The sequence below is a fragment of the Podarcis cretensis genome (assembly GCF_951804945.1).
Source record: "Podarcis cretensis genome assembly, chromosome: 1".
Lineage (NCBI taxonomy): Eukaryota > Metazoa > Chordata > Lepidosauria > Squamata > Lacertidae > Podarcis > Podarcis cretensis.
The window spans coordinates 115,692,071-115,712,839 of NC_137170.1; the positions used below are offsets into that span (position 1 = coordinate 115,692,071).

At 44.3% G+C, this 20,769-nt stretch overlaps 1 protein-coding gene across 5 annotated transcripts in view; it reads left to right on the plus strand.

Annotated features, from left to right (window-relative positions):
- Window positions 1–6,759, plus strand: part of PDE1A (phosphodiesterase 1A) — a 144,614-nt gene extending 137,855 nt beyond the window's left edge. For all 5 annotated transcript variants that reach the window (XM_079978578.1, XM_079978582.1, XM_079978580.1 and 2 more), the window contains 2 exons: window positions 5,263–5,377; window positions 6,598–6,759. In XM_079978578.1, the coding sequence (XP_079834704.1) occupies window positions 5,263–5,333 (71 nt within the window). In that variant the 3' untranslated portion in view covers window positions 5,334–5,377; window positions 6,598–6,759. The remainder of the gene's footprint in view (window positions 1–5,262; window positions 5,378–6,597) is intronic.
- Window positions 6,760–20,769: the final 14,010 nt, after the last annotated feature.

Here is a 20,769-nt window from a genome sequence, read left to right on the forward strand (position 1 = left end):
ATGTTTTATCCTGCTTACAATGATTCTTCAGCTATTCTACAAACATTTTCCAATCTTCCTTGAAGGCTCCTTCTTCTCATTCTCTCATTCTATTCATTAAATTTTCTAATTCTGCATATTCCATCAGTTTCGTCTGCCACTTCTCCTTTTATTGGCATCGTTCCCTCTCTCAATTTCTGAGCATATATCGTTCAGGGCTGCTGAATAAGGTATTCAACCCTGCAGTTAACAGATCGCACCTTATGCAAGCATGCACAGACTAATAGGTCTCTATGTAAAAGAAATTAGCCAGTACAAAAATGTAGCCAGATTCAGCTATCAGCAACAAGTTATAGTGTTGCTTGGGAATTCTAAAATACCCCCCACCAAAAATCTGAGATTTATAAATCACTAATGGCAGTTTGTTAGTATCTAGATGTTAATAAACTCTGGTCAACTTGGAAAACGCCTGTCCCAGATCCACCCCCAAATTAATGTGAGAGACAGGCTAGTGTTTAATCAGAGGTTAAGAGCGGTAGATTCGCAATCTGGGGAATTGGGTTCGCGTCTCCGCTCCTCCACATGCAGCTGCTGGGTGACCTTGGGCTAGTCACACTTCTCTGAAGTCTCTCAGCCCCACTCACCTCACAGAGTGTTTGTTGTGGGGGAGGAAGGGAAAGGAGAATGTTAGCCGCTTTGAGACTCCTGAAGGGGAGTGATAAAGCGGAATATAAAATCCAAACTCTTCTTTGCTCTATTGAAGCAGCCAGGTGCTCAACACCTTCATTTGTGCATCTGAGCACATACAGGGTTTGGGGGATATCCATTTCACACACTGTACTACCACCTTTCATTGGTTTCAGTAGGAGTTACCGCCTCCTTCCTTGGAGGTTTTTAAGCAGAGGTTGGATGGTCATGGATGCTTTAGCTGAGATTCCTGCACTGCAGGGGGTTGGGCCAGATGACCCTTGGGGTCCCATCCAATTCTACACTCTTATGATTCTATGATATAGCTGCAGAGTGAAAGATCCAGCATTGGAGATCAGATTTATATAGGCATCTGGATTTACATTTCCCTGTACTTTCCTTGCAATGCCTTTCTGGGCTCCCCTGAAATAGCTGAGTGCATATTTTGATATGGGTTGGAATCCACACATTCACATCCAGGGCTATCAGTTATTACATGTGATCATGGACACTTTGGGGTGGGGCCTTGGTTTTTAAATCTCCGATAAAAAGTTTGGTGAAGCATCCAAAAGAAAAGGCTCAGTCTATATTAATAGAAGCTATTAAACTTCTTTTAAACTTGTTATTTATTTGCTGAATGCCAAGGTTGCTGGGAAAGTAATGCTCACCTTTTCTAAGTAAATAGCGAGGGCTGGTTTCTTTTTCTGGCTGAGCAAATCCTCCGCCTGTTATTACAGCACGTCCCACTAATTGTAGGCACTTAATATCATTGGAATCCCATGGGCCAAGTCATTTGTACTTCAAAATAAAGAACAGGTTCCATTGCTAATTTTACATGATTTTAATGTGATGCACTCCAAAACGGAAAGTCGATGTAGAAGCTTTCATTTCATTAATATGGAACATTCCTTTGCTAGTACGGAATGGGAAAAGGGAATAGCTAGAAAGCCCTTCATCATACACTGTGATAATTAACTTGGATTAAAACTAATGAAACCAACTGCAGCCGTCATTCTGATGGGGATGGAGCGCCGAGGGCCTTCTGGCGGTTCCGTCATTGCGAGAAGCAAAGCTGCAGGGAACCAGGCAGAGGGCCTTCTCGGTAGTGGCGCCTGCCCTGTGGAACGCCCTCCCATCAGATGTCAAAGCGATAAATAACTACCTGACATTCAGAAGACATCTTAAGGCAGTCCTGTTCAGGGAAGTTTTTAATCTGTGATATTTTAGTGTATTTTTGGTTTCTATGGAAGCCGCCCAGAGTGGCTGGGGAAACCCAGCCAGATGGGCGGGGTACAAATAATAAATTATTATTATTATTATTATTTGTCTATGTTATCTGTAGGAAAAGCATTGCCTGTAAACAGAATTCTACGGCTTATGTTTTATGTTAACATTATAGTGATATTAAGTGTGAGTTTGGAAAGGGAGATTGAGTTGCTGGGGGGAAATGGCTGTGATCTTCCCCCCTTTTTGACTGGGACCTGCTAGTGGGTCACAGCCTGATCCAAAGTGGGCCATGACAGGGGCCGTACCATCATGCAAATATATGGTAATAGGTTAAGAAATGGAGCCCCCAATGAATGCATGTTTGGGTTAAAAGTGGGTCCTAGGTCTGGAAAGGTTGAAAACTGATTAGCCAATCTGCACACATACAAAATATTATTGCTTTCAGTGGGAGAAAGCGAAGGATTCATCATCAATGAGAATTGAAGCTGCAATCCTGTACAACTATATTGGCTGATTGCTGGGTCTGCCCCCATTGCAGAGCCACTTTGCAAGGCGCTTCTCAAAACCTGCCATTCAGCTGATCATCAGGATTTGCAAATTCTTTTTCACACGGCTTTGCAGGCATCAGAAATCAGTGTTTAGGAAGAAATCTAATTCTGTTCTTGTTTAAAAGCAAACATGTTGACACTTTCTGAAATAGTATGTGAACCGAAACACATCTATCCATCAAAATCTGAACTTCTCTAGATTTTGCAATGCAGTTCTCTAGCCAGCTTCTGTGGGGGGGGGGTAGAGAATATGCCAGAGAAACATATGCGGCCCTATACAACCTAGGACCCTCGTACCTACGGGACCGCCTCTCCTGGTATGTTCCACAGAGGAACTTACGGTCTTCAAACAAGAACATCCTGAAGGTCCCAGGCCACAGAGAGGTTAGGCTGGCCTCAACTAGAGCCAGGGCTTTTTCGCCTGTGGCTCCGATCTGGTGGAACGCTCTGTCACAAGAGACTAGGGCCCTGCGGGACTTGACATCTTTCCGCAGGGCCTGCAAGACAGAGCTGTTCCACCAGGCCTTTGGCCAGGCACAGCCTGACTCCCTCCTTTGGCAATCTTCACAGAACTCTAGCCCAATGGTTGCCATCAGTTTGATTTGAATTAATTTTATAATGAAATGATTTTAGAATGTTGTATTATTTTAATTTATTATTATTATTATTATTATTATTATTATTATTATTATTATTATTATCATTATTATTATTAAATGCACACAATAGTGAAACTAACAAAATAAAAGAGTATTATATTACAGCCAGGGCCGTCTTTACCCGGGGGTGCAAGGGATGCAGGGCACCTGGGCGCCGAATTCTGGGGGGCACCAGGCACCCGCCACTGAAGCCGCCTAAGCTCTTAACTATCTACCTGTTATGAAATAATAAATAATTTTGCTCAAGCTAGAAAAACAAAATACATATATACCTAGGTATTACCGAAATGTATACCTACTGTTTCACTAAAGGACTTTTGACTTTGTGCACTCATTTACCAAAGACGTGCTGCTCCAGCAGCGGTGCTTGTCATTCACAATGGCAGTGCTTGTCATTCACAACAGCGCCATGCAGGTGAAATTAACCCTTACATCAAAATACTGTGTTACGTATTGTATTGAGCTGCTATGCGGCAGCGGGGTCAGCGGCACCTTTGACACGACTGATGTTTCTCCTAAGTAGGTGCCTAAACAATACTTATAAGTTTAAGTGTGGTGGTGGTGTATACTTAAGTATAAGTGTGTTGTAAATAAATGAGTAAATAAAAAAGTTTGTTTCTTTTTCCTCCCTTCTTTCATAAACAAGAGAAAAGGTGGTGTCTGACATAAGCATAATAAAAGTTAATTTGGGGGCTAAACTAAATTTGGGGGCGCTGGGTGGATCTTTGCACCCCGGCGGTGCATATGCTAAAGACAGCATTGATTACGGGAAATTGCTTTGCAAAGATTTCTATGTTAGGCAAAATTGCATATATAAATGTGTCTATTAGGATAAATTTGAACTAAAATGCTGGTGGGTTTTCAGAAGGACTTTTTAAATTAAAGAAATTGCAAATTGGTGTGGGATTGTGGAGAACTGAATTTAAGATTGGAAAAATGAGAATTGGAGAGAACCTAAAACGGGCAGATTCTCCCATCCTTCTTGGTGGCACCTGAAAATCTCTTTTAGCTGGGCCAGGCTTTTGCCTGCTCCACACCTGATGTCATATATCTGTGGTTTTCAACCAGTGTGTCATGACACCCTGGAGTGCCTTGAATGATGGTTAGGGGTGCTGTGGGCCACACCAACCTCTGTCCCTCCTTCCTTCCCTCCCTCCTCTGATGCCCTCTCGTGTCTCTTCCTCCCAAAGGCTTGCACAGCTGTTTGTTGCAGCAGCCCTGGCTATAAGCTCCCCAGGTGAATGGTGCCTCTGGGGCTGGTCATTGGGTGCTGGTTGCCAGGAGCTGAGGTGGTCTTGGAGTAAACAAGCAAGCGGGTGAGGGAGCCCAGCCAGCCAGTCCACCAACCCTTGATGTTGGGAATGGACAGACAAGTCCCAGGTCCATGTGGGGCAGTGTGAGGAGGCACCTCTCTTTGGGGCAGGGAGAGGGCAGCTCAGAGACCAGGGGCAGCAGTGGCGGCTGCCCAGAGGACTTCGAAGGAGAGGGGAGAGGAGACTGAGGGAACACTCCACAAGGGAAGGTGTTCAAAAAAGGGTGAGAGCCTGTCAGTTCTACAGGCGAGGAGAAACATAAATGGACTCCTGAGCCCCACAGGGGTGTTGCAGGAAGAATGTAGTTGGTCAAGGGAGCCGTGGACTCAGAAAGGTTGAAAACCTCTGTCATATATGATGGCAGGTAGGCATGGCTTGGCCAATATGGCCTATGGGCCAAATGGGGAGGTCTGCTGGACCTAAATAGGCCTGCGGACCAGAGGTTCCCCACCCCGATTTGCCCACTTATCTGGGAGTCACCCCCAATGTGCTCAAGTGGGACTTACTTCTCAGTAGACATGTATGGAATTGTGCCATAGATATGCTTAACTGTGTCTGCATCTCCTGGTTCTCAAGGCTAATGCAGAATTTAAGGGGCATATACAGTTCTCCACCCACAACCAACATTTGCAGCCATCTTGTGAGGTGTGTTAGGCTGAGAGGCCTTAGGCCAGCCAAGAAGTTTCATGATTGATTGGGAATTTGAACCAACCCAGGCTTTCCTGGACGTAGTCCAGCACTTCAACTGTTAGGCCACACTTAGACAGTCAAGGCCACATAATAGCTGACTCACATGACTTATGTGGAGACTTTTTTAATTTTTTAAAAAAGCTTTGTTTTTCTTTCCAGGTGAGCCTAACCTCAATAAGACCCCAGAAGTGACACCTGAAGAACAGAAGCAGAAGCTGCTCCGCAACTAGATGAGCTGCATCCTCAAATGTTTCTGCTGTTTTGAGAAGGATAGGTAATTGTTTTCTTACCTGGTCTTCCCCTTGCAACAGAGCCCTGAGAATTAAGTTGCCAAGTGGTCATGAAATGGCTTCAAGTCACGTTACAGGGTTTGCATCCCATCACTCTGTTTTCTGTATCTGGGTGACTGTTTTATCTGAATAGTTAAAAGAAGAAGCCTCACAAAGTTGTAATGGGGTGGAGCGTGTCCAAGAGAAGGAAGTTCGATTGTGGGAGAGACTTGTATCTCAATTGCTTGGGATCCAAATATCCCCATGTGGCAAGTTAGCGTTGACCGTTGGGGCCAGTTTTGCCAATGCAGTGGTTCAAAATATCAGGAGGAGACAACTGACGACACTGTGTGGAGTTGTTGCTCGTGTGTGCTGAGGCTGGGAGTGAAGAGGGAGAGGTGGCGCTAGGGTACTTTTTTTGGTATTACAATTCATCACTGCAACTTTCACATTTTCAAAACTTCAGAGAAAAATAGGAAATAGGCCACTGTTCACCTATCACGCCCCCTTAGTGGAAGGATTTCTGCTTCTGCCATGGGACTTTCTCCCCTCTCTTCCCTCTGTGTGTGCACCTCTCACCCTCCCCGAATCTGCTCTGCAGGGTTAGTGGAACCCGTGGAACAGATTTAGGGGGTACACCGAGGGAGGAGAGGTGGGGGGGGACCACTCTGTTGCACAAGCAGAAATCCTTCCACTGATGGAAAGTTCACTTGGTGCTATGTTGGATTCTGCCCATAGCCAGTCGTGCTGCCTTTGTTGGAATGAAGCCACGGAGTTTCCCTTCTGACACCAGTGTTGCTGCTGCTTACCTGGATAGGACTGGGACAGGGCACAGTGGTGATGGTGAGGTTGTTCCCATGGTACTGCCTTCTTCACCACCCTGCTTGGCTTAGCTCTGCCCAGGTAAACAGCATCAATACTACCCTTGGGAGGGGACCTCCATAGCTCCACACACACACACACCCTTCACCACACCTGGAAATAACCCACTGTGCTTTCATGTCCTTATTGTTGTAGCATGTGGCATACCTTTCGATTTTTAAAAATCCGCTCCAGTCAAGCGGATGCTACTTAATGACACTGGGAGAATCAGTATCCTTCAGTGTGTAGTCCATTCTCCTTTGTAACCTTCAAAATGTCCAGTTTCATTACTCCACAGTTAAATGCCTTGAGTTTCGCACAACAGCAAATCTCAACCTTCTCCCTCCTCCATTTCTGTTTGCAGGATGAACAGTGCAGCACTAAGACATCTCCATTCCCCACAAGGCTGTTACCTTCTGTGCCAAATCATCCTTGGACCATCCTATCTATAGACGCAAAACTGATGGATACTGAAACATTAAACACTACAAAGCCCTGAGCTGGTAACTCAAGGCACTTAATAGCAGCGCTGGATATGTGGAGTTATTTTATTCCTTCTTCTGGTCCTGCTACCCCTCAGCTTTGCTGGAATGCTTACCAGCCAATTTCCTTTGAAATCCATGAACGAATGTTGCCATGTGCAATGTGGGCTGAAGACTGACTGGCTAGCAGAGACTTCTGGACAGCCTGTTTGGGATGGAAAGCACAACCATGGCTTGTAGATGACCGAGGGGTGCAGTTGGGTGGGTGGCATACCAAGCTGAAGTCACTACAGACAGCCTCAGCCTTTCCTTCTCACAGCCCTGTTGTATAATGACGCTCGTGTCTGCATTTATGCGGGTCCTTTTCTTTTTCAAAGCGCGGGAGAGAGATTCCGAAAAGCTGTACCGAAAAATTCAGGAGTCGTGGAAAAGCCTCTTGAATGAGCAGTGAATGTATTGTTGACACCATTCTGTGTGTAGGTGGTGGGAGCAGGTCTTTTATTTAATCAGCTTTTTTAAGAGAGAGAGAGAGAGAGAGAGAGAGAGAGAGAGAGAGAGAATGATCTGTTTAAAGGTAGTGAAATAACAGTAGGTCACAAGTTCAAAGTGTTGCCCTTCTTGGGCTCTAGCAGAGGAGGCATTGCCTGCTGGTTAAGCATGTGCTATGCATGCAGAAGATCCCAGATCTAATTCCCTGGCACTTCCAGTTTAAAAATGAGCTGTGCGAGTCTTGGAGAGCTGCTGCCAGCCTGAGTAAACATTACTAGGCTAGATAGGCCAATTGCCTCCTTGAGGCTGCTTTATATGTCTGTTGTTCAAAACTATCTTGATAGATATGCCATGAAATTGCATTGTGTTTTTTTAAATATATATATATATATATACAGAGAGAGAAAGACAAAAGAACTACCAATGATTGGGGTACGGGGTCTTAACTTGCTCATAAACCACAGGCTAATGGTCTGTGGGCACCACTGAGGAGATAATTCAGTCCAAACCTGTCTGTTGTACTGAGGACAGCACAGTGACTCTGCATGCCATAGCAGTTCCTCTTCGTCTTTTCAGGCCTCTCTCACATTTTGAACTGGGTACATTCCAAAATATCAGGGATGGTATAAGATAATACCAAGAAGTCATAACAGATGCCAGTTGCCATGGAAGCCATAGCAGATCTGCGCAGTTTTAGTACGGATTATTTAATTTGGGGTGGGAGTGATGCAAAATATTTGGGGGGTGGGGTGGGGTGGGAGAGTGAAGCATTTTAAGATATTTTATAAGGGCCAGAGCTTACCTTCAGCATGGACTTTTGTGTACAGTACCGTAAACAAACAACATTTCAAAGAATAAAAATGTATGATATACTATATAATGCAACTTGCGGTTTGGCTACTCTTGCTCTCTCTGTGGGTGCGCATGGGAGCATGTGCACATGCACGAACTATGGCTGCCAAGCGACTCCCAAGAGTCTGTGCCCTCATGTCCTCTTGCAGAATTTCTTCTCCATCCGAATAACTGTCACTGTGAATCATCTGCTTCAAAATGGAATGTGAGAGCTACATCCAAAATATGTGTGTGTATATATATAATTGGGCTAGTCTTAAGGAATTACCATACTCAGGTAAAACACCAGAAGCATTCAAATCCAGTGCCTGGGGTGCAAATAGAAGCCATGATTTATCTGCACTGAAGTGAGTGAGATGGACTTTACAGCAATGAGAACTCAGTGTGGACAAAGTACCCCAGCCTGCCTACAACAAACCATAAATCTGTGGGGCAGTGATTTTCCAGTGTGTTAAAGATCTAGGAGGAATCCCTTACGCCATTTCTTTCTGCAAAAGTACGCCAGCTTCGTGCTTGCATTCGGCACGCCTACAGATGAAACTCTGCAGGCTGTGAGTCTAGCCACCAGCCAGAGATCTTTGGGCTGAGATTTCCTCTTGTCAGTGCTAGGAACTTGGCTCCGGTAGGTGGAAAGCAGGGTTTGCTAATGCCTTTTTGTGAAACAGCAGACACAGTATATGGACTGTAGATTTTTGGAACTGGTTGTTTGAAAATGGAAGGAATTCAATATCGTGCTAAGGCGATCGTTCTGCAAGGTGAGCATTTCAGCTTCCAGTCAGAACAGCCTCCCTCTTCTCCCCTGCCTGTGCTGTTCCATGGGTTCTCCTGGGTAGGGGTCATATCGGGAGGAGAGGAGGGGAAAGCCCTATTGTGCAATCAGAAGTCCTTGCGCAGGGTTTCCACCGACAAGGCTCCTCGTTTGAACCCACCCAATGAGGCCAGGCAGCATGTTCAAGAGGTCTAAGCACCCAAAGCAGCTTTGAAGGTGGAAAATTGCATGAGAACCTGTCAGCTCATGCAAAAAATGAAGCCAGTGGAAGACAATTGTGCATGCTCCTTTTACACTATTTGTTTAGCATCCACTGCTAGAAGTGCTGGCAGAAGTGGGTTTAAAGCTCCTAACAATCACTGGCCCAACTGAGGACAAACGCAGGTGAGGACAGCTCTGGGACATTTTCCACAATAGGAGGGATAACATCATCTGCCAAAGCACCAAGGCAATTTGCAGGCCATCTTCGCCCTAGCAAGCAAATGAGGTGATAACGAGGTTTTCAAGTTTTGCTTTGGTTTGTGACGTAAAGTCACAGAATCTGTTGAGGTTGCTTTGAAAAATAAAATCCCTGAAAGCATGCCTATTGGGGGGGTCTCCTGTTGAGCTCAATCCTATAACTACGTACAGTGGTACCTCTGGATACGAATGGGATCCCCATTCGCATCCTGAAGCAAACGTAACCCATGCCTGCGCTGGTCGCAATTCGCCACTTCCGTGCATGCGTGTGACGTCATTTTGACCATCTGCGCATGCGCGAGCAGTGAAACCCAGAAGTAACGTGTTCCATTACTTCTGGGTCGCCGTGGAGCACAACCCAAAAGCTCTCCACCTGAAGCATATTTAACCCGAGGTATGACTGTACTTCAGAACAAGCCCCACCAAAATCAATGAGACTTGCTTCTGAGTAGAGAGGCATACGTTTGCACTGTGTACTCACAGTGCAATAGAACTATTTGGCCATTTCTGGCGCAGGGAATGTCATTTGACTTTAAGGACTGAGTAAAACTATGTTCATGCGATCTTTTCATGTTTCGTGTGTGTGCTGAAAAAAAAACCTAACCAGTTTTAACTACTTGCATTACCATTCTAAGCACTGTGGAAGGTTTCAATCTGATGGTCTAGAGAAGCAGGCCTTTCTTCTGCGTGTCTTCTCCCTCCCTCTCACAGAGAGAGCAACTGAGACTGGGAACACATAGATACCAGTCACTTGGCTTTGCAATGCTTGGCAGCAGGGCTGGGGAACCTGGTGCCCTCCTTAGATACCAGCCTTGCATACTGGCCATGCTGGCTGTGGCTGAAGGAAGTCTAACAACATGGAGGCCACAGGTGCACGAGCCTGACTTCACAGAGCATTGCCTCGCCTGCTTTTTCCTGTGCACACATATTCCTCACGCACAGCCACCTACAGGGCGGCCTTGCAATGAGGTGAGGTGAAGCCATTTGCCTCTGGCGGCAGATTCAACCCACTCCCGCCCTCACCACTGCAACATTGCCCACACCTCTGTGCCCGCTGTGGCTTTGCCGCTTCTGCTGTGTCACAGCAGCAATGCAGGCCCAACCGCAGGCGAAGTTCCAGTAGTAGGGTTGGTGGCAGCGCGCGAACAATGGCAAGAACTCCAACTTATTTAAGGGCATGGAGGGAGCCTGGTTCTGTAGAGGGAGAGGTTGTGGGGGCGGGAGTGGCACCAGGATGCTGGAAACCGACAACAAACATTGATATGTTGCTCATCTCCCTGCTTTGTTGTTGCCCATAGAGATTATGGGGAGCAGAGAAGCAGCACTGCAGAACTACAGCACCGAAGTGCTGGGTAGCGCTCGTCTCTTGAGTGAGTAGAGGCATCTCTTCCTTAAGAGACATCCTGCTTTACTCTGCGTCTGAGGGAGAAGCCAGATGGAAGGACCTTTGATTCCCAAGAGATTGGAGTGCAGATCAGATAATAACAATAATAATTTTATTCTTTGTACCCTGTCCGTCTGACTGGGTGGTCCTAGCCACTCCAGGCCACTTCCAACGTATCTAAAAGCATAATAAAACATTCCACATGGAAAAGCTTCCCTCTACAGAGCAGCCTTCAGATGTCTTCGAAAGGTCATATAGTTACTCATCTCCTTGACATCTGATGGGAGGGCATTCCACAGGGTGGGCGCCACTATCGAGAAGGCCCTCAGCCTGGTTCCCTCTACAGATGTGTATTGTAGATGGCTCAGAGCAACAGCACACTCAGACACAATAAACAGCCAATACAGATCAGGCCTTGGTTTAGCTTTCCAAGTTTATATGTCAAATATCACTAACAGAACAGTTAACTACAACTCCCAGAATCCTTTGGAGGAAACAAGGACAAGTCACAGTTGTATAAACACAACATACATTTGTAATGTATCTAGGGCCTTATAAGGATGCATATGTCCATAATGTCCCAAGGGCCTGTTGAAAGTACCGTCCAACAATTATTTTGTATATTTATCTCAGGACAGCTGGTGTTCCCTGTAATTTAATAATGGGCTATGATTTCTGGACATTTTGAATTTTTAATTTTCTATGTGGCAAGCATCATGGGATGATCAGGGTTATTTTTTTCTGCTGTACTTGCCTGCGATAAGAAGGTGAAATAAATTATATTGGAAAGTAACGTTTGTAAAATGTTGGCATGCCTTTGAGATATATAATGAAAAGCCTTTGATCACTGCCTATAGCTTTGTTTGGCAAAAACTGATGCACCATAAAAAAAAAAAATGCCACTGATTTCTATAGCTTGTGATTCTGTACTTTCTGGTGTTTCCCCCTTTCTTCTCCTTGTCTCCCAGTGAGGAAAGCAAACACACCTTGTGCTATGTCTCTCTTTTCTCCTGGTTTCTTTCCCTCCCCAAAAGAGAGTGCAGTATAAATAGGTAGGACAATCACTTAGGCCTTGCCAAAATATACATCACAAATAAAGAAGATTAAAGAGAAGCCCAATTTGCATACAATGTGCATGTGCAAATTTATATTTCTAGATGCATATTTAAGAAACAGTAATAGGATAATATTAACAGAAACTACAAGCTCAGTTGAGTTTTGGGTCCTGAGATGCTACTTTCAAGACATGTTGCTGCCTGAATCTGAGCCCCAGTGGTCCCTCCTGCTAGGGCCAATATTTGAAGAAGTCTTGCTGCACCATTAAGACATTTGTTCCTGCCTTCATCTATCTCCTGGCCTCCCCCGGACCTGCCTGAAGCAGGTTTCTTGGACTTGATGCACAACAGAATCCTAGCAACTCTAGAAAATGCCCCCTTTATGAGAGAGAGAGGTAGAGATCCTGTTTTCTGGGTCTGGTCCCTATGGGGAAGCACTGGAAATTACATTTTTTAAAAATGATTTTTTTAAAAAAATGCTATAGAAGAAAACGCCATAAAAGCTCTTGATGCAAAACCCCATCAGTGACGGAACCACTGCTCTACATTGCCATCTGGTGCCGCATGTTTATAACACAGTTAAAGGTAAAGGGATCCCTGACCATTAGGTCCAGTCGTGACCGACTCTGGGGTTGCGGTGCTCATCTTGCTTTATTGGCTGAGGGAGCCAGCATACAGCTACCGGGTCATGTGGCCAGCATGACTAAGCCGCTTCTGGTGAACCAGAGCAGCACACGGAAATGCCGTTTACCTTCCCGCCGGAGCGGTACCTATTTATCTAGTTGCACTTTGATGTGCTTTTGAACTGCTAGGTTGGCAGGAGCAGGGATCGAGCAACGGGAGCTCACCCTGTTGTGGGGATTCGAACCACCAACCTTCTGATTGGCAAGTCCTAGGCTCTGTGGTTTAACCCACAGCGCCACCTGCGTCCCTTATAACAAAGTTAGAACAATATAATTGATACAGTCTCAGGGCAGATTAAGAGGCAGATGAACAAGCAATTTGTTTCTTGCGGTCGCAGTGGCTTCCGGTGAGCACCAGGGGCAGGTGGGACGCCATCCCACAGAATTCTGCCACCCGAGGTGGCTGCTGCAGCCTGCCTCATGACCAGGCCAGCCCTTACTATCAGAATAATCTAGAAAGAGGCTATAGATTTCTAAGCTAACTGAAAGCCACTTCCCAGAACATGTGTACACTTTTTCTGCTGCCACACAGTAATCTCTCCACAAACAGGGTGGTTTTTTTAAGGCTCTGTGAAACCAAGCAAACCCAGTGAACAGAGATGGCAGGAGGATTAATCTATACATAATGAAGAACAAAGGCTCTTACTATACAGCTTTCAGCATTCTGAACTGGTTGGGCTGAGAAGTGTCAGTCTCCAGTTTCATTTTCGCTTCCTGCGGCGATAACTTGGCACCCCTAAAACTGTTTACACTCTGTGTCTTATATCAAGACTGAATGCAATTAGCAAATATCTAAGAAGATACTTAGCAAAGAGATACAGAACTCTCTGTTCTCCCCAAGATGACAGAAGTCTGCATTGTTCATTTGCATGGAATGAACATTTTATTTCTCACTCGCCAGAGAACTTCAGCTTAGCATCTGCAAACTGATGAGCAACTCTCTCTCTTTTTGCACCCTCTTAATGGTAAATGACATTCTGAGAGATGATTGACTTCCTGAGCAAAGTAACTGGATCACTGAGAAGCCACTACAGTATTAGCATATTCTCAGGTTCATTTTGCAAATAAACTGGCATTATAAAGAGAAACGAACATTATGACTCTTGACTGCCCCCGTCTGTTCAGTTGCCAACTTGCGGAATGTAAACTGCATAGTAACGCAAGAAATAATCTCGTTTAAGGCCATTATTACAGCAACCATGACAAACACTGGGCTGGGAATCTTAGCTGTCGCTTCTCAACAGCTAAAACGGGGTGGGGTGGGGTGGGGGGAATGGAATAATTTGCAGAGTGGTTTGGTGCATGGGAGAAGGGGTGCTTAATCCTTCCTTTGCTGCTGTTTTCCCCCTCCCTCAACTAGGATTTACAGATACATATTTGACATTTTAAAAGGGGGGGGGGAGCTGCAGAGAGATAGCAACAAAGGGTTAATTCCTAACTCTCGTGTTGCTGTTTCTCTGATACAAAATAATTCACTTCTTCCAGTTTACTGGGAGGGGGGGTCTGTCTGTGCTACATTAAAGAATACACTCCCCGCCTCCAAATATTTACACTGAGATAAAGCCTCCAGCTTCTGTGTTGCGATCAGAATACATTTTATTAGACTTAGCACTGACATACTGCTCTACAGCACCATCTCGTACACATTTACTTAGGGATGAGTTCCACTGAATTCAACGAGGCTTCCTCCTAAGTAAAGTTTTACAGGTTTCAAAGTCTTAAAAGTGGTTATTTGCCAACTAGGTGCCCTTGAGATTTGTCCGGACTGCAACTTCCATCATCCTTGGGCCACTGGCTAGTTGGGACAGAGCGAATGAATCTCTACAGCTGGGGAAGACTACCTTAGAAGGTTAAATCTATCATATTATATCTCCATGCAGGTCTATCAATTTTTCTGTTTAGCACCTTTAAATTTTGATTTCTTTTAAAAGGGAAAGTGTCTATATAACATTTTAGGCAGGCGTAGATGATATTTGCAGACATGGCTACTCCTTTTGGAGTGGGGGGGGGGGAGAAATCCTTCCAAATTTCAAATGATTCCCTGTGGGCATGACTTGGGGAAATCCAGGGCTTTCTTGACCCAACTTGACACAAATTCCCCCCACTTGACACTTGATTCCCCCAAATCAGTCTGATTTAGTTCAGGCTTCAGCCAAATCTGGAGCACAACCCTACAAATTATGTGCATAATTATGAAGTGCAATAAATCCAAAAAGTGAGTCCTCTCCAGCATTCTGACAGACAGACAGACAGACAGACAGAGAGAGAGAGAGAGAGAGAGTAAGTACACACACATACAAGAGGAAAACACGAATGAGCCTTTCAGCTTAGTTAAAATAGAAATTTAGATGGACTCTCACCTCATCTAGCAAGGGAATTTTGTACGGAAGAGTTACATTACTGCAGTTAAATGATATCTCTACTGTTATCAAAGTGAAGAAGAATTGGTGTGTTTTCATTTAGCTCAGAGTAATCTCTGGAAGTTTTATCTGCTCCAGAGCCAGAATAAGGAGGCATACAAACAACCCCATCACAAACTAGTCATAACAACATAATGATTCCAATTGCATTTATTAGATACTATATATATATATATATATATATATATATATATATATAAAATAATGTTCTTGTTTAGTCATTTAGTCATGTCCGACTCTTCGTGACCCCATGGACCAGAGCACACCAGGCACTCCTGTCTTCCACTGCCTCCCGCAGTTTGGTCAAACTCATGTTGGTAGCTTCGAAAACACTGTCCAACCATCTCGTCCTCTGTTGTCCCCTTCTCCTTGTGCCCTCCATCTTTCCCAACATCAGGGTCCTTTCCAGGGAGTCTTCTCTTCTCATGAGGTGGCCAAAGTATTGGAGTCTCAGCTTCAGGAGATACACACACACACACACACACACACACACACACACTCACACATATTGACCTCCCCTTTAACAAATAGTGAACGCAGATATCAGCTACTCTTTTGTGCTGCATATCCTGTTCCAAAGACATGAGTCACCCATTAGATTGTTGCAGAGGTCAGATCAATGAGTGACTAAGTATGCATTACCTCATTAGCCAATCTGGCCATCTGTTGGCTGAGGATCCCACCTCAGTTCCTAAATTCTGCCTGTTGATTTTTGAACCATAAGCTTTGGACCAGCATTGACTGTGGGGTTTAACAGTAGTTTGCGAATGAAGTGTGCTAATGATGTCATGTAGCCTGTAGACATATGTTGGCATCCCTCACCAGAGACGAAAGCCATAATGATAAAGAATTTTCAGGCGCAAGGGAAGGGATCAATTACACATACAGTCTCACGCACAAACCCCTATCTCAGTGGTGTCAAAATTTAGCATTTGAGACACAAGGAGATGCAAGCCCATTGGACAGGGAAGCAAGGTGTGCAGGCTAGAATGTGTTTTCCACCTCTCTTCTAAGGATCTGAGAGGACAATATAATCAAGAATATTATGTATAAGTGCATCCATTCATTTCTGGGTGTGTGTTTTTTTCAAAGCTAAGCAACTGGCTTATAAGACCTACTGGCAATAAGGAACCTATCATCATTTGGCATTGCTGATTAAGTCCTGCATCTGACAATAATGAAAAAAGTATAAAAGTAAGGGGTCTGAGCATACAAAAATAGACTTGATTGTTGGACACACAGACCTACCACTGAAAACAGCAACAGCAGGTCATGTTCTTCCTCATCTCTCTATAACAAGCCAACATGCGTGTGTTATGGCATCATCACACAATGTTTTTCCCTGGCTGGGCCCACAGAGCGGCTAACAAAGGCGACGCCAGGAAATGTGTGGGAAAAACACTGACAAGTATGCCTACATTCTACTGCTAAGCCAGTAAGCAAAACCAGCAAATCGAATGGGGCTTGTTCGTTTTGTCTAATTAAAACACACAACACAACTAAGAACCAACCTCAGACATTTTGAAATTGTCTCTGAAGGTTCACGTTATGGCTACGTCTTTTTAAATGCTGGGGCCCATTGCTGTGCTCCTTTCCCCCAGGAAGCAACAAGGGCTCCTACTTTTGTATCCGAGAAGCTATATCCTGGGAGAGAAAACTATGCATCTCCTCCAACTTCTGTTCCCCAGCTACAGCCCCACCAAAATGGCCTCCTTGTGTTTCCCCTCCTCATCTACCTCAGAGTGCCACTCCACTCCTGAGCCCAGTAAAGCCTTCAGCTTGTATCAGCTTCTCTGAACCTGGGCCCCTGCAGATGTTTTGGATCTGAGTTACCACCACTCTTGACTACTGGTCATTCTGGTTGGGGCTGACTTCTGCAGCACACTGTCCAAATTTTCTAGGTAAAAAAATGGGACCCACGTCTTTCAGGATGCATTCCCAGGTGTGTCAGGTGCCCCACGTTACCATCTCACCCCAAAAAAAGCACTTGGGGGAAGTGTGATCACATTTTTTTTCAGAGTGTGAACATGTCAGATTGTGGCCCCCAAAATGGCCGCCACAATCTCATGTGAAAAAACAGTGTCCCATTTCCCCTCCGGGATACTTGGTGGGTATGATATAGCTGATAGTACGGAGTTGCACAGTGGGCCGTTTTGTGCAGTGTTGCCTTGCATCTTGTCTCATAACCCATGATGGCTGATTTGTGCTGATTTGGTTTATATCGGTAGCAATAAGATGAAATTGGCTTTAGTCCCCAGCATTGTGGCTTAATATGGATGGGTGAGCCTGATTATCCCGCCACTATGTCACGTTTTACCTAAATGTTTTCTGTTCAGGCTCTCGCTGGCAGCTAATGACATTCTCTGTGTCGTTCCTAACTTTGATGAGCCCTTTAAAATGTAAAAGACATTGTTCATTACTGACATCTCTGGGCTGTGGGATGAATTTCGTCTCCCAGGGATATTGCTTGTTCTGTTCGCTGGTTTGACAGAACGCTCCCACGCAATATAAAATAACACTTTGCTTCCGCAGAATAATAAACAGTAATTTGGAATATCAGCTCCACGCTTCATGGCTCACAAAGCAATATGACGTTGTCCGCAGGCCTAAACAGTGGCTTTTCATTTTATTCAGTAATTAATCGCAGCACAAAAGAGGACATTTGTTGCAGATAATATCTTATAGTTATAAGTCAAGTAATAAAAATGCTGTCAATAATGGAGAGGGGGGAAATATCTGGAATGCATTTGTCAAATATGCTCCTGAGGAAATTGCAGTGATAATAATAAGAAAAACTTCTGCTCTAAGCAAAATGAGATACAAGCCTAACAAATAAATAAATACTTAGGACACAATCTAGTCCCACTTTGGGTGCAGTGCTTACATGTAGACTATTTCCATAGGCTAAATTAATACAGGAACCCCCAAGTAATTTCAGGACTATACATTTAAACCAGTATCATACCATTTTAAACAATCTCGGCTTCCTATAAAGAATTATGGGAGTTGTTTTCAGCTAAGAGTTCTGAGAGTTGTTAGAAGCCCCTATCCCCTTCACAGAGCTACAATTCTCAGAGTAGTTTAACAATCAACCCATATTCACAGGGAACCCTGAGAATTGTAGCTTTGTGAGGGAAATAGGGGTCTCCTCACAACTCCCAGAACCCTCAACAAACTCGGCAGGATTCTTGGGGAAAGCCATGGTTATTAAAAATGGTATCATAGTACTTTAAATGCATGGTGTGAATGAGGTCTTAAAGTACACAAGGGCAACATACTCCACAAGTGTCCGGGATAAAACGAGACTTCCCATTTTCTTGTGCGATAGCATGGCAGCCATTTTGGTTGCTGTGATTTAGCAACAAGATTTCGCCCCCCAAAAGCCGTGATCTTGTACAGTACCTCAAAATGCATGCTTTTTTTTTTTTTATAATAATTTTTATTAATTTTCCACAAAATGCATGCTTTTGACCTGCTTATGCCTTTCCTCTCCTGCATAGGGCAAGTTTCATGGGTGTACAAGTTGACAGCTTTTTTCTGAATTTCAGCAGTTTTTGAAGGAGGGAACATTCCCAGCCCTACCTACAAAATGAACCTAGAACTTTCCCTACAGAGCCATGGGAATTGTAGTTTGGTGAGATCTGTGTTGACCCAGTGTGCTATGGCCATGAAAAAGACAAATTCCATGCTAGGGATCATTAGGAAAGGAATTGAAAATAAAGCTGCCAGTATCAGAATGCCATTATACAGATATTTGGGGTGCAGAATAGGAGAGAGGAGGAGGTATGAAAATAAAGGTGGTCTGTGTGCAAGGGAGAGTGGAAAAAAGATGGAGGAGGGAAGAAAAAGGGAACGGGGGTGATAAGGGTATGCAGGGCTTTTCCCCCCAGCCGGAACTCACTGGAACTCAGTTCCAGGACCTCTGAGGTGGGTTCTGGCACCTCTCAAGTGGGTGCCATTGCCATTCTAAGAGAACAAGGTGAATTCCAGCACCTCTTTTTCTAGAAAAATAACACTGAGGATATGTGCCTATGCAAAGGTGACTGCAGAAGAGGTGAGAGGATAAGGCATGGAAATGGGGTAATCTGTGTGCAAGGGAGAGTGGAGAAAAGTAAGGACGATGGAGGGGGAAAAAGAGAGCAAAGGTAAAAATGGAGGTGCAAAGGGAGCTGCAAAAAAGGAGGGAGCAGGTGGCATGGGAACGGGGTTGAACATGAAAGCAGGTGTCTGAAGAGTGGATGGTGGCTTAGTAGTTGCAAAGTGTGGGCAAGGAAGATGCAGGGGGGTTGCCATGTGGGTGGTTTGTGTGCAAGGGGATTCGGCCAGAAAGATTACAGAATTGCAAAGAGGTGGCTTCAGGTACTGGGTTCGAAAAGCAAGCTTACTAGTTACATGGGGTGGGAAGGGGAAACTCTAGGGGTTTAATATGGGGAGAATGCTGAGGGTTGGTGAGTGGAGAGAGCAGCAGCAAAGCTCTGTGTATTATATTGTAGCCCTTACATGGATATATTAGAATAAGCTTCAAGTCTGGGGGCTGGGGACAGCAACCAAACGCCCATCTGCAATCCAAATGTTATTTATATTTATGATGGGTTGTTGACCTCCATGTCAGTTTCTTAATAGTAAGTCTGCCAAGAGTTTCAAGAAGCAATTAAAAGGCCCATATAATGTTGAAACCCTTGATAAATGCAATAAACAAATGACATATTCAAAGGGTGGAATCAGTGTCCCATTAGAACCGGAGGAGAAATATGAGAGAGACATATGGCAGTATAATTAGCATGATTAGGGAGACAGAGAGAAGAGTTTATGCCACAGGGAGCATGTAAGAAGAAACCAAGATATCTAGTTCACTGCTAAGAAAACTATAAAACCACACTTAAAAAAAAAGAGGGCAAGAAAGTGAAAATACACCAACCAGCCCAGTGAAACACTTTGAAGTTCCATTGATTTCAGTGGGAGAGACTTAAGCAGATACTTAACGTTCCACGGAAACAATGGAAACATATTTCCTAAATCTCTACTGCAGCCCTTACTCCATCCATCCTTAATATGTGCTGAGCCCAACAATTTCTTCCAAGAGCTCTGTGTGACCAGGAGCCCTGAGTGTGTATGCTGCCCAGTTGTGTGATCAGCTCACATGAATACAGCCGTATGCACAAAGGCTTTCTTTGCAGATGTCATCACTGAATGCATAGATGTTGGGAAGCAGGGCCAGGAGGTGCACAGATGTCTGTTTCAAACCAGCAGAAGAAAGGTGAGACATCAACAGCCCATCTCTCCAACAGTCTGTCTGGAATAAGTTGCCTCCTCCCCTCTCAGAAATTACTCCACCAACAACCAATGTGTCTTCATCAGGGCGGTTCAGATGAACCACACACACACAAACACACACACACAGTGTTCAAAGGTGACTCTGAACAGATGTGTTTCACTCCTATCTTATTAATCTCTTATCTCTTATCACTTAGCAATCTCTTACCTATCCCTAAATTCTCTCTAATCAGTCTCTTATCTCCGATCTCTTATCAATCTTGTATCTCCTATCAATCTCCTATCTCTTATCTAAACTATTATCAATCTATTATCTAGGGTTGCCACATGTCCAGAATTTCCCATACATAGCAGGAATACCACTAGGGAGCAGTGTCTGGGTGGAAATTGCTAGAAAATGTCTGGGGAAATCCGGACATGTTGGCAGTGTCATTTTTGGTGATTTCCCTTAAAAATAGCTGAAAAACTTCAATTTTTTGCTTGACAACTTTGGTTAAAAATAAAAAAAACCTCAACAACTTTTGTCTCCAAATTTTCATTTTTTGAAATATGTATATCCTAACTCTTTTCTCTCATCAATCTTTTACCTCTAATCTTATCTCTTAACAATCTACCATCTCTTTTCTATCTCTTATCTCTTATCAAAAACAGCTGGAGACCCAAGTTTGG